Genomic DNA, 14,253 nt, shown 5'->3' on the forward strand with positions numbered 1-14,253 from the left:
TGATGACTCTAAGGGATGAAGCGTGGCGTACCCTGTCAAATTCAGGAATGACTGTTTATACCAAAGTCAGAGACTACTCCTGATGCAGTGCTGAGAGACAGCTGCTTCCTGTACATCATCCCTGAGCACTTTACGTTTGCAGTGGGAAACATGGAAATTCTCAAAGCTTGGTCCTTTCGTCCCGTGTTATCAGACAACACCATCCACCCCACACACCAGTTTGTAACGTCACAAAAAGCAGCAATATGGAGGTAAAAAACACCCTTAGATTCTCCTAGAACAGATCACAATGTATTTGACTTCCTAAATCACTTGCAAACTTAGAAATACATCGGAACTGCTCTCAGTATTCCCTAGCATGATGCTGGTGCTTTAAGGAACCAGGAAACAACACTGACTGTTAACAGCAGCAGTATGATCAGAAGTCTGGCTTAAGGTTTAAATACTAACACTTCATATGTGAGACAGTAAGGAGCAGATTAGCCATTAAATCATGCAATTTCAAGATTCAGTGCTGAGCCTAGGGAAAAGCATCTGAAAATAAGAGATGGTAAGATAGGCAAGAATTCACTTTTTACAAGTGTCAGTATTAATCTCTAGTGTTTCACAACCTTCAACCTAGGATGTATAGCTTGCAAAATGGGTTTTGTTTTCAACACAAACCCAACCAAATAAGTCCTGATACAACAGGATTTGTACAAGAAGCAACAAAACCTCTTAGAACAGCTATAGTTGACAAGAACATACTACCTAAGATATGAGATTTCTTCTATTAACTGCTAGCCCACTATTCTGTGGAGATAAGAGCTACCAACTGGATGAAAGAATGACAACTCAGCATGTAAAGAGGATTGGAAGCTCTGAAAAAAAACCTGCTTCCTCTCAGAAATCTAAGACAATGAAAAAAATTACTTTTGGGTACAGCCACTGAAGACATTTCCAGAGCTACAAGTTATGCTGTCCATCAAATCCCCGGTGACAAGAAGACATTTCAGAGGAACATTGGACAAACACTTTGGGGGATTCAATTGCAATCTTTTGAGAACTAGTCTTCTGCTCTTTCAGACATTCCTGACTTGACAGCTTCCAGAGCTAATAGCCCAGTTCCCAAGATGGAGAGTATTCAGGAATTGCAGGACTTCATTATTATGCCCCCCCAGAAAAAAACTCACCAAAACCCCAAAAATTCCCACAAAACAACAAGTAAAATAACAATCAAGTTCTTGTCACCATCACACTAGATCACTAATTCATTATAAAGAAGATGAAGTATAAAGACATTTCAACAGCAATCTAGATACTTTAAGGTTTTTTTCCTCTAATCAATATACTCTGGACAAATCAAGTTCACAAACTCTTCAACTAGAAGAATGAATGAAGCAGAAAAAGTGCTTGTAGAGAAAACACTCATACAGAGAAAAATGCAGACTTGGCTCGCAGAGGTAAGGTGAAGTTCAACTTCATTAAGTGGTCATCAACTTATCCTGGGCTGCTACTTGCAAAAATACAAACCTCTTCTGTGTTTCCAACAGCATGGCAGAATGGTGGCACAGGCACTTTCACAAATCAGAACAAGGGAACATGAAATACTTGCTTGCCACCATAAATGGCTGTTTTATGTTAAGCACGCCTCAATACAAAAACTATGTAACTAATATGACTCCATCCCACTGAAGATGCCCAAACATAAGCTGTAAATCTTTATTTCTACTACATCATAGTATTTGGGTACTGGCGTCTGGTTCTTTGGAAACAGTCTAGCTTTTCACACTTGCTTTCCCCCCACCTTCCCTCAAAGCCATAAAAACAACAATAAATCTTAGGAGTTCTAGAAAGACTACAGTTTACTTGATGGAAGGAGGGTAATCTAAGCATCACAGCTACAGTAACAAGCAGACGTCATCACCGCACCAAAAAGATAAACAAGAACTACGCTGATGCCTCTATTTTAATTCATTACAACAACAGAAACTCTCTCAATAGGACAAGAAAGAGGCAAGCAGATGTGCTTCTAGTAGTTGTAAGCCTCACCTAAGTATTTCCCATACTGCTCCAAGACTATTAACTACTCTCCTTGAAGACTGCCTGTAACTGTTCTCCAAGTCTGAGAAAGGAAGAAACACAGGATGATGGTCTTTGTGTGGCCTTTTGGCTCAAAATAGTAATTAAAGAAGTATTTTAGGTGTTGACACCATATTAACATAAAACCACCATTTATGACAGTAGGTTCTCCAACTATTAAAGAATGAATACATCATTCCCTTTGCAAAAAAGCGTAAGAATTAACTACCTGTGTGTAATGTGTAGACTATCATTCGTGCAAGAAAACAAAAAAGTCCTTTGAGTATATATATTTAGCTTGATTAACTGATCAGAATACAAAGACACTTCAAACTGAACTGTAAAAATATCTACCTGGACATTGGGCACAATGTGATACTGTAACCAATAGCAGGGAGGGAATAGGAAGAACTCAAGCATTCTCTTAAAGGTGGATGTTGCACTCTCTAGTAAAAAAAGAAAAATCTCTTTGGAGTAAGTCTTTGCATTTGTTAGGACCAGACAGCTGAAATTTCATGTGCAACTCATGCTGTCAGGTTATAACAGCAAGCACTTAAGTAACGTGACAACACCAATTAATCTAAAAGTCATTTTTGAAGCAATCAGTTTGTTGCATACACACACACACACAATCTGCTTAAGTGGCACTGTGGTTATGTGACTGTGCTGCGCAGGTAAACTGTCCTTCTTGAAAAATAGTCACAGCAATAGTTTGAAGAGCTGAGCAGTCTGTTTGCCAAGATGTGCTGCCTCAAAACCCTAGCTCTTATTACTACACACTAATAAGCACCTGATTCCAGTCATTAGAAACTTTAATTTATATATAGCTTTTCCATTAAGCTATCAATGCAGATCTTGTATGCAAACAAGAGCTTAGTAGAGCTCTACAGAATATACTTATCATCAGTAGTACATCTGCAAAAGAGGGAGAAGCGCGAACAACTAAACCCTGAGACCACCACGTGAATTTACACCAGCAGTATTCAGGCAGACGTGTAACAGTGCAAAAGTGTGTGAAATTCTGGTAAGCAAGTTTCCAGTTGGCACATAAATTTATCTTATACATATAGACATGTCTGAGTAGCAATTCCTTTAGCATGGCTCTGCAAGAACTTCGAATCAAGTGGCACCAACACTGAACTGTTCCAGAACTACATCTTTCTTGTGGTGTTGTAAAGAGTACGAAAGGGGGGGTGGGAAAAAAGGCATCCAGGCATATGAAATAAACAGAGAAGTCACCAAACAGTGGCTTCTCTCTTTGAAGCATTTCAAATGACCAGTGGTTTAAATTATGATTAATTAACTGTTTCAGCCAGGAAATGGTGCCAAGTAGCAACCTGCCCTACAGCACAGATACATGAGGCTAAGGGAAAGACCTACGATGGAGCACTGTGAGAGTGTGCATTTGTAGTGCTGAGTTCCAGTCTTGCATGCAACACCATTTTAAAGGCAGAAGCTACTACAAATTGGCATTTTTTCGCTTTCTTAAACATGCAAGAAATTCCAACTAAGAAGACAAATTCTTTTCTAGAAATATAAAGACAAGTTACCTAGTATTCATTTTGTGTGTCTGAAAACCTAAATAGGGATCAAGAACCAAACTAGTCGCTAGGTCATCATTTTCACAGAGTTCCTTGGCAGACATTCCAGAGGAAGGCACATAACGACTTTGACCCTCAAATCCTGAAGCACCGCTACCTGCGAACAAGAGAGCATAATTAGGTATCACCTAAGGGACATTATAAAGCCCAGCAACATTTGGGGACAGACAACCACAGGTTGGAGGCAAAAAATATAAAATGATTAAGGAAGATGATAAAATACCTATAGAAGCAGAGGTGCAGCTAATTTTTCCCTCTTGCTTTTGTTGATTTAGGTAGTAGCCAATGAAGAAAGTGTTTTAGAATGTTATTTTATGGGTTTAATTAATTTTGGTTTCCTTCTCTCTTTCCTTCCCCAACTACAAGCACCTTTCCAGACTACACAGTTCAGTCACGCCTACCTCTAAAATTTCTGACCTATAAACATGACGAAGACATGAAATTTCAAACCTGACTTTCCCAAGATCTGAATAAAGGACTTAGGACTTTGAATTTGTGTTAAGTCCTTCATCCCAGATCAACAGCAAAAATAAAACCCCATATTCCTTAAAACCATTTCACAGTGATATCGATGTTCATTAAAAATGGCGTTTCCTTCTACAAGCGCATTCACCAAAAGTTGGGCTAGTACTTCAAATTATGTTATCCACTTCAAATCATACTTGTTTTTACTTAGGGCCAACCATGTATCTTATAATTATACGAGTTCAAAATTAATTTACACCCAGTTATTCTTACTTAACTTTTAAACTGATCTGAAGGGAGTTAACACATCCAAAAAACACAAACATAATTAATACTTGTGATGTTAGCTCCATGCTGACTGCAGACCTCCCTGATGAATTAAGATAAGACAGAAGTATGACTTGCAAACTGATTAATTTATCACATACAGCACTAAGCAGCATAAACATGTACATACATCTGCTTGATCTTCTCTCGACCCCGTTTTTGCCTGTCTTTGGATTCTCCTTTCCCGCATGCTGCAATTTGGTCTGCGCGTGGTCATTAGACGACTTGCTTCCACTTCTCCTGCCATTCACCACCATGTTCTTGGATTCTCCCAGCCACTTCATACCCACAGACAGTCTGACTCAGTTGCATTTAGTCACTTTTCAAAAGGCTTGGAGAAGTGGATGAATAAATTCAGTTCCAATTCCTACTGGAAGTAAAACAAACACGATTAGAACTTATTGGGAAACGGTTTCCGAGACACAGATTTTAACAAAAATAATAATACCCCATAATAATAATAATAATAATAATAATACAAAAAAGTGGGGAAAGGGAGGAAAAAAGATGGTGATCTGCATTTGCATTAGGAAAAAAAGAAGCAGTTCATTAGCCCTAGCACATGGAACTGTGAACAGGTGAAGTATTGTCCTACAACTTACAATGACAACTGGCAGGAGAGACTGAATTCTAAAGCTGATAAATTGCTAATGACAACTCATTTCTAAGAGCTGGGCTAGACACACACATGTACCTGTACAAGCACACATACACACAGATAAACACACACAGAGCTATGTGACTCCAAACCCAGAGTACTTTCAAATACATATCCAATTAGGATTATATTCCCTAACAAATAAACCCCATGACCTATTAAGAGCTCCACAGCAAAGAATGAGATTTAAAAGCATCCTTCAAGAACTAAAGATGAACACAGTTTAGAAAAACAAAGGGAAAAAAACCAATTAGAAAGCAGACATTTTTTGAATGGGGTGGGGGAAAGATGTAAAATCTTTATTTAAAAATCAGAGATCAAAAAACCCTCAGTGATGACCTCAAGGACCCAGGCTACTATTTGTACTGTTCCATATAACAAAAAATACAGTCACAACACACCTGGCTCCAGGTGGCAGTACTAAGTGGGGTCACAAGTAGAGCTGAAATTTTACAGTACATAAATGTCTAGCAAAGCACATGCTATCTTTTGTGAGCAGTCTCAATGTATTTTGTAAAAGTAACCATAAGAAAGCTAATAATGTTTTTGTACACAGTTGTGCCTCACTCTGTACAACTTGCAGGAAAAAATCTGACACTGATTTACACAGTTATTTTTGCATTTACGCATTAGTAATTCACTTGATTTTAATTCACCCTCCTCGCTGCATTCTCACAAAGAAATAAATTGAGCCTTTTCACTTTACTGTAATTATAAAAAGAATGTCAGTGCTCTGCTCACAGCAGGTAACAGGCATATTGTAAAAGGCATTTCAATCTGGTGGAACAATGTCGCAACAAACTAACAGATGTTTGAAATACTGTCTTTTGTAGAAATTCTGCTTTTAATCAGGTAAGAGTAGTGAATTACTAGATTTCTGTTAGACACCTATGTGATCCAGCCACTGAAAACTACAGAAATGTTTACGGCCAGATGACTGGTAAATAAGTTAGTTACAAAAATTCAGAAGATTGAGGTAATTAGAGAAAACAGTAGAGACAAGTGTATCACATATTAACAGATGCATTGGCTCAAACATCTTACTAGAACATATGACCCAGAAATCTACACGTCTTAGACCCTTTTACAAATTGTCACAGAAAGACAGTAAAGCCTATCAACAAAGTGTAACGGAATCATACTGAGGAAAAGCTACATCAACTACTGCCTCAATATAAGGAAAAAGAATTCGGTGGACAAACAACTTCCTTGCTGCTAGTCATAGAAAGGATTTGTTTTAACCTCAAGATTAAAAAAAAAAAAAAAAAAAAGAAAGGAGAGGGAGAGAGAGGGAGGGGGGAGACAGACAGAGAGGTTTAAATGTCTGTGTTACAGGACCAGCAAGCTTTAACACAGCTTTTTAAGACAGTTATAACTGAACAGCTGGACTACCAGAATGCAAAAGTCACTCTGCATATTGACAAAATTCTTTAGGAAGTTATCAGACAAAGCCTAATAGAAGCCAGAAACTTAAAATTTTCTAGGGAAAACTCTATTCATTGTATTCAGCTATATGCAGAAGCAGACACTTTTACAGAGTACCTCCAAGAAAATCCTTGGATAGGTTGGGTTTTTTTTCTTCACAGAGCTTGCCTGATAACACACATCTAAAAAAGATCACCGACAAAACCACAAAACCAACCAAAAAACCAATCAAAACTTTCCTGTTAAGCATCCCACCTTCTCTCAGAAGACCAACCCTGTGAAGATCTGCCACTGACTGACCATCATGTAAACACTTAATGACAAACTCGCTCTTAAACTTCCCTTTTCCTGTTTCCCAATCTATTCATTTTACAGGTCTATAGACTCTAACTAAGCCTCACTCCCTGTTTGTAATAGTGGTAATGAAGAGCATTAAAACAGAAACTACATTAAAGACCTGCACAAAATTCAGTCTTGGTCTCTTTGTAAACCAGGACTGAACTCCACCCTGTGGTGTGCTACAGCTCGAGGGCAGTACAGGTGAATGAAGTCTACCATGAAGTCTAATTGTAGAATACTGTATTGTATTCAACAATCTGAGGGAAAATGTTCCATAGGGTATTGTTCCTGATAACTAACAGATACAGTAGCTACACTTTTGGCTGAAGGAAAGGTATTTTTGCACTGAGAATGAAACCCATCTTTCGCAAGTCCAGCTGGGGAGGGTGAGTACTATCTGTGCTAACACACCTCTGCTTAACCAATAACAGCAAAGACAAGAAAGGTACAAAAGATAAGAAGCAATGTGGCCATAGAAGAATACTCAAACTATACTAAACATTAGGAGAAACACTTCCTTACGCTCCAAAATAGATTGATATATACAGCAACATAAGTCCTCCTCAAGCAAAATTAAATCATTTAGTGAAGCCTACCAAAATTCTGGTGAAAAATCATTATTTGTTTGAGCCTGGCAGCCTAATGAGCAAGAAAACCTTTGTCTCCATCTATTGCTGCCTTTTATTTTCTAATAGCAGCCAAATTACCAACTTGAAGACTTCAAGTGTGCTTCTTCCCCCTCTGTTCAGAGACAAGAGGCAACGGGCAGAAACTGATGCTCAGGAAATTCCACCTGAATACGAGGAAGAAGTTCTTCACTGTGTGGGTGACTGTGCACTGGAACAGATTGACCAGAGTGGGTGTGGAGTTCCCCTCACTGGAGACATTCAAGAACCATCTGGATGCAACCCTGTGCCATGTGCTCAAGGATGACCCTCCATGAGCAGAGAGACTGGACCAGATGATCCACTGTGGTCCCTTCCAACCTGACCCATTCTGTGATTCTGTGATTCCCTCTCTCAATACACAAACACTGCTTTCAAGAGATGATATCGAAAGCCAGAATCAAAAGACAGGATTCTTTTCCCTGTGAATGTCACAGCTGCTAATACCAACAGAAAACCTAAAAGGGAGCAAGAGATGCCCCATTCATCACCACCATGTGATCTTTAATACATCTTCAGATGTGATTTGCTCTCACTACTCACATCAGACTCATGCTGAGAAGTCCTTTACGAACTGAGGGAGAAAAGCAAGAGATGAACACTATCTTTCCTGCTGAAGAAAAAACTCACATATACTTACACCACCACATAATTCGAAATGCTTGCTACAGGGCTCTGCCATCAAAAATATAACACCACATATGGACCTCTTATGACTTCAGGTTTATCTACACTGTTAAGTTTACCAGCACAATTAGAGCTTCCAAGGGACCTTTTTTACTTCAAAGTAAATGTCCACACTGCTGTTTTAACCCTACTCTTTACATTTTTAACCACTATTCCTTATAACTACACTGTTTTTTATAATGGTATTACGGTAGTTTTACAGGCATGTTTCCTCAAATGCCAATATATAGCTCAATGGCATTCAGCACCTCTGATTGAGGTATTTGGCATTTCGTTTTAACAGTACTCTCAATGATGAAAACTCAAGTTTCATTTACCTGTATTTAAATTTATTAAATCTATTAACACGCTTTCTGGGCATTATTTGCATTTCAATAACATTTGGAAGCACCAATCAACAACTGAAGCACAAACACCATCAATGCTGCCATCACCCAAGATACTCACAAAGCCAGAGTTACCCACAAGTGTCTGCCAGACTGATTAAACAGTATCATTCAGATTTATATTCCATTTGGAAAGCCTTAGTCCTTTTATACGGGGAAGTGTAGTAAATCACTATGAATTTGAGTAAAGAAATTCTATGGTTGTTAAAATGTATCTCAAAAGTTGTCTGAGCCTCCTGGATTTTGGGTTCTCATCTGTGAAATCTATCAATTCAGAAAATTCTTGTTGTGAGGGGGAAAAAAGTTGCACAAAACCAAATCATTAAAACCCTAAACCATAGCAACAATAACAGTGGTTACTATAAGAAATTCAAGTGTCAATTATTTTAGTCTTCCATAACACAGTTCTTTGCATATAACTGTTTATTACTTAAAGAACAGGGACAGTTTCTAAGATAAGCAGTGGATTTTGTTCATCCTTCTCCAGGACAAAAGCAAAGACACTAGGGTCAGGAGGTCTTACTAACAGGCAGGGTCATCCTCCCCTTTCCCATGGTCTCCAGTATACAGGCAGGCAAAGGACCTCCTCCTAAAATATGGTTTCTCAATATATTTTTTAAGAACGCAAACACCTAAATTTTGGCTTGCCTTTTTTGTTTATTAGTAGCCTAAAGCAAATATAAGACACACACAAAAACAAACCCAAAAGACCCACTGATGGCAGCCTCAGCCCTTCTGGACAAATCAGTGATATCAAGAGGAAAGATGTAGGTTTCATTATGGATAGCTCTACAAAAAGCAACAGAGCTTTGAATTTGGGAAGCAGAGCAAAACTATGCAAGTAGTTTTCCTACAGGATCACCAGAGTAAAAAAGACTGATCAAAATCAAAGCTGAATGAAAATTTGCACAGCTTTAGGGAGCTATTCAAAACAGCCTCAAATCTTATTTTGGTTACTGCCCTTGGGATGTAAATTGGAATGCTCAGTAAATTAGACCCCCAGAAAAAAACCCCTTTTTTTTGAGTGTTTCTTTTCAGCTAGTTAGTTCTGAGAACAGGCTCTGTGCAGAACTGTACGTGGATTAACAGTGGCACTGGGGAGGCTGCAAGATTTTGAACTGACCTGAGTCAGTTTTGACACACTGTCACAGAACTGCAGCCCCAGGATGCAGGTTTGTGAAAGCACACGTGGATCCAAAACTGACCCAAACCCAGGCTTCAGTCTCCCATCAGTAGCTCAGTCTGTACATTCCCCCCTTCTCCTGTGCCAGTTCTTTTGCAGCCACGTGATTTGTGTGTGTCAATTTGGATACTAATCCAAGCACAATGCAGGCACAGAAACAATCCAGTACCAGCACAAGTGAGTGGCAGAGAGGGAATTACACACACAGAAGTGCTTCAGCAGCTCCTGCCCCTGCTCCTCTGCCCCTCCATGTCCTCCACTGGGGCCCTCTCCGGGTGAAGCTGAGTAACTGGCTAAGCAAAGTTCCCTGAAGCCTGTGGGATCCCCCCACCTGACTGCAACAACTCCAGCAGACGTTCACAGAGACAATCCAAAACCTCACTGCTTCCAGGAGAGGGAGAACCTCCTTCCTCCTGCTTGTCAATTCACACAGACATTTCCACCAACTCTAGAGTTCAGGTCTCCACAAGCCAATTTACCTGTGTGTGTCTGTAGCAACATGACTTACACAGCTTCAGTTCAGGGCAGTCCCACCACGGCTTTATCAAACAGTTCAGTGAAGACGCCAAGCCAGCATTAACAGCAAAAGCAGCCCTGCTGCTTCCTCAACTCTTGTGCCCACTTCCATGCCATCCTCCCTCTGTGCCCACAAAACAAATACAGAGCCAAGTGACTCCAATGGTTCGGTGACCGAAGCAAGGGGGGAGTCAGACAAGCCTGAACGGTGCTGCCTTGAACTGTGGCACAAGAGGATGCTGTGGGACAGGGGGAACACACAGGGTCAGGAGAACTGAAGCTGGGACTTCTCCCAAATGCTCTGCATTCTCAAATCACAGCTCTGGATTCACTGTTGAGCACAGAACTATCCCACCTTACACTTACTATGTTAATTGAACTGTCTGTTGCTTTAAAGCACAGTGCTGTTTGAACTGAAGAGCATACTGGGAATTGTAGTCCTGGAACAGGATAGCGCTAACAGAGCAAAACAAGTATTCAAGAGCCTTGATGAGTCCTGTTACTGAGTATACAAGGATACATCATCCTACTCCTTCATTTAATATGCAATACATTTAGCAACTGCTTTAAATAAATCTGATTTTCCAGTTTGTGAGCTCCAATGGGTGTAAAGCAGAGATGTCTGTGTCTATCTGGTCCTAATAACAAAATAGCCTGATTAAAATAAAAACCAATAAAATCTCACTTTTCAATCAAATAAGCCTTGATTTCTTCACACATTGTTACTTGCAAGGAAGAAAGCTCAGAAAACTCAAGAGAAAAGTTCAGTTTTAAGGAAAACCGAAGCGGATGCATCCAGAGCTCTAGCGACTAAATTATGGAAACAAGTCATGGCTCCGTGTGAACTTATCCTACAATACATTTTAACCTCAGTGATTAAAACCTCACACTGTGTATTTATAGTTACCCTATTAAACACTTCGATCAGATTGCCATCTCATAACACAGAATCACAGAATCAATTAGGTTGGAAATGAGCTCTGAGATCATCGAGTCCAGCCTATGACCAAACACCACCTTGTCAACCAGACCATAGCACTAAGTGCCACATCCAGTCTTTCCTTAAACACCTCCAGGGACAGTGATTTCACCACCTTCCTGAGCAGTACGTTCCAGCATCTAATAACCCCTTCTGTGAAGAAATGCTTCCCGACATCCAATCTAAACGTCCCCTGGTGCAGCTTAAGACTATGTCCTCTTGTCCTGAGACGTGTTGCCTGAATCCAACACACTAGAAAACTCCACAAAGTTCTGCATTTCAGGTTCTCACGCTGCCTGTGACACACCTCAACAAAACACCCCGTACTCTGCCCCCCTCTCCGTTCACCCCACGCTTTTAATGCTTCCGAGAGTAACGCCTCGGAGGTAACTTGACGTTAAAGTTTGAGACACAGATGCTGGACAAAGACTCGCCTTACCCCCTTCCTTGAAAGCTTGTATTCCCCGATGAAAAAATCACACACACATAATAATAATAATAATAATAATAATAATAATAATAATAATAATAATAGACAACCCAAGACCTCAGGGATGCCCAGCAAACTGAGGCAAGCTCGGGAGGGTCACTCCAACCAGACCTGAAACTCCTGGCACGGCAGCCGGGCTGACCGGGCGGAAGGGGCGCGGGCCCGGCCCCGGCCCGGGCGGCACCGCCCCCGCCCGCTGTGCTGCCCTCTGGCGTTCGCCTCCCGGCCCGGCCCGGCGCGGCCCCCACCGCCCCCGGCCCCGGGGTGGCGGCCCCGCCCGCAGCCGTCCCTCCGGCCGCGGGCCCCCGCTCCGCCCGCGGCTGTCAGTGCCCTGGCGGCCCCCCCGCCCTGCCCGCGGGGCCCCGCACGCCGCCGGGCCCCGGGCGCGGCCCCTCACCGCCCCCCCCCCGCGGAGAGGCGCAGCCCCCTCACGGCCCCGCCGGCTCTCCCGCCCCGCAGAGCACACACAGACCCCCTACCAGAGACCCGCACTCACCGCCCCGCGCTGAGTCTTTCACCGCCGGCGCTGCCCCCGCTGCCACGGGGGGAAAATGAATCATCAAAGGGAAGGCAGCGGGGGGGGGGGGGGAGGGAAAGGGAGGAAGCTGATGGGGGAAAAGCGAAGATCGGGTGAGGGAGAGGCGGAGCGGGGAGGAAAACTAAGGGGGGGGGGAGAAAAAAAAAAGCGGCGATAGTGATAAAAAATAATTCCGAGTGGGGGGAGGAAAAAAATGGCGGATTAAAATCCAAGATGGCGGCGCCGAGGGGCTAGCGGCACCGGGGGGACGCGGCGGGGAGAGCCGTCTGGAGATCCCTCCGCCGCGCCCCGCGAGAAAGAGTCCCTCGGGCTCCCCCGCAGAGACCCCGCGGGGTGGCGGCGAGGACCGGCCGCCGCTTCCTCCTCCTTCTTCTCCTTCCCTGCGGGGAGCCCTCGTTCCGCCGCGCTGCCGAGCCAGGCGGGCGTCGCGCCGGTCGCCGCGCCCCGAAGTTTCTTCTTGTTCCTCCCAGCGGATCCCGCGACCTCCTCGCCCCGTCCGGGGAGACGCCGAGTGCCCCTGCGCTCCCGGCGGCGGAGGGACACCGCGAACACCCGTCGCCGCCGAACTCCCGCCGCCGCGGAAGGATACACCTCTCGCAGGGAAACACCACCCGCCCCCAGCCGCGACGCTCCCGCCGCCGCCTCCTGCCACCGCCGCCGCCTCACCGCGGGCGGCGCGGGGGCAGCCGAGGCAGCGCGTCCGGCCGCGGAGCGGGGACGGCGGCGGCCGCGGGCCCCATGGCCGCCCTGCGTGGCGGAGGGATCCCGCTGAGGGAGGAAGGGAGGGAGGGAGAACGAGGCCCGGGTCGCCTCGCACGGTCGTGTGTGGGAGAAGAAGTGCCGGCCGCGGGATCCCTCCGCGGAGCTGCCCTTTAAACGCGGGGGACTCCCTGCCGCGGGGCGAGTGCCGGGATGGGGCTGCGGTGTTTGTGGCTCTGTCGCCTCCTGGAGCCCCTTACCCATCTGTCCCGGGGGTCTGTGAGGGGACAGCGCGTCCTGCCTTGCCTGAGCGGGCAGCGGGCACCGCAACCTCAGCGACTCCAGCACCTGCTCGCCCGGCGCCGCTGCCTGACAGAGGCATTTAAAAATGGCCCCCGCGGGCCGGAGGGGCTGGGGCGGCACCTCCCTCCGTCCCCTCCCGGGGCAGCCCCGGGGGCAGAGGCAGTGCCCGGTGCCCGCGCCCCTCACGGCGGGGCGGTGCCGCGGGCTCCCCCCAGCGGCGGGGCGGGGCAGCGCCGCCGCCGGGCCCCGAACAAAGGCGGTGCGTGGCTGTTGCGCCCTGTCGCGATAGCGGGGCGGGGAGGGGCGGTCGCGATACCGTCCTACTTCAGGAACAGGCTGAGCTAAACGCGTTGGTGGGGAAAAAGACTTTTTAGTGCGGTAGCTGCTGAGCGCTTGGGCGTTCACAGGGATTGGAAAGCTGGGAATTCAGGAAAGCTGGACGTTCAGGAATTTTACGACGGGCTTAATGTTTCATGTTATCTCTTCTGTATTTTGGATGTGCTTATAACAGAATGGACTGTTCGCAAATACCAGCTTTATTTTTATACGTTTCCTAAAGCTTTCAGATTGTTTGCACTTGGTCTAAAGTAACCAGAAACGTCTGTGGAAGAGGAATGGATTTGCCGTGTAACACCTCTCCTGTCAACAGCTACTCACCAGGAGTACCGAATCCTCAGTTTTGTTCATAATAGGATGCTAAAGATTTTCAATAAAATATAATTTTGCATATGACGTTGTTTAATTTTGCTTTAATATCACAAGTGAGATGATATTGGAAAGGTCGTGTGTCTCAACAAGCTAAATCGCTAGGGAAATTGATTTTACTATAATTCCATAACAAGAAATTTCCTCTGAAGCTGAGATTTTTTTTGCCTGCCCAGTTGTTAAACCAGATTAACACAGACTTCTATAGATAAATTATAAACCTCTG

At 44.2% G+C, this 14,253-nt stretch overlaps 1 protein-coding gene across 4 annotated transcripts in view; it reads right to left on the reverse strand.

Moving 5' to 3' along the window:
- KMT5B (lysine methyltransferase 5B) overlaps positions 1-12,904 on the reverse strand; it is a 29,792-nt gene extending 16,888 nt beyond the window's left edge. The window contains exons 1-3 of one of the 4 annotated variants that reach the window (XM_032690656.1): positions 12,279-12,904; positions 4,585-4,821; positions 3,612-3,759 (exon numbers count right to left, since the gene is read on the reverse strand). In XM_032690656.1, the coding sequence (XP_032546547.1) occupies positions 3,612-3,759; positions 4,585-4,738 (302 nt within the window). In that variant the 5' untranslated portion in view covers positions 4,739-4,821; positions 12,279-12,904. Of the gene's footprint in view, positions 1-3,611; positions 3,760-4,584; positions 4,825-12,278 lie in introns of those variants that run through there. The other 3 variants (XM_032690657.1, XM_032690658.1, XM_032690661.1) reach the window with 3 other exon arrangements.
- Positions 12,905-14,253: the final 1,349 nt, after the last annotated feature.

The sequence above is a fragment of the Chiroxiphia lanceolata genome, chromosome 6, assembly GCF_009829145.1.
Source record: "Chiroxiphia lanceolata isolate bChiLan1 chromosome 6, bChiLan1.pri, whole genome shotgun sequence".
Taxonomy (NCBI): Eukaryota; Metazoa; Chordata; class Aves; order Passeriformes; family Pipridae; genus Chiroxiphia; species Chiroxiphia lanceolata.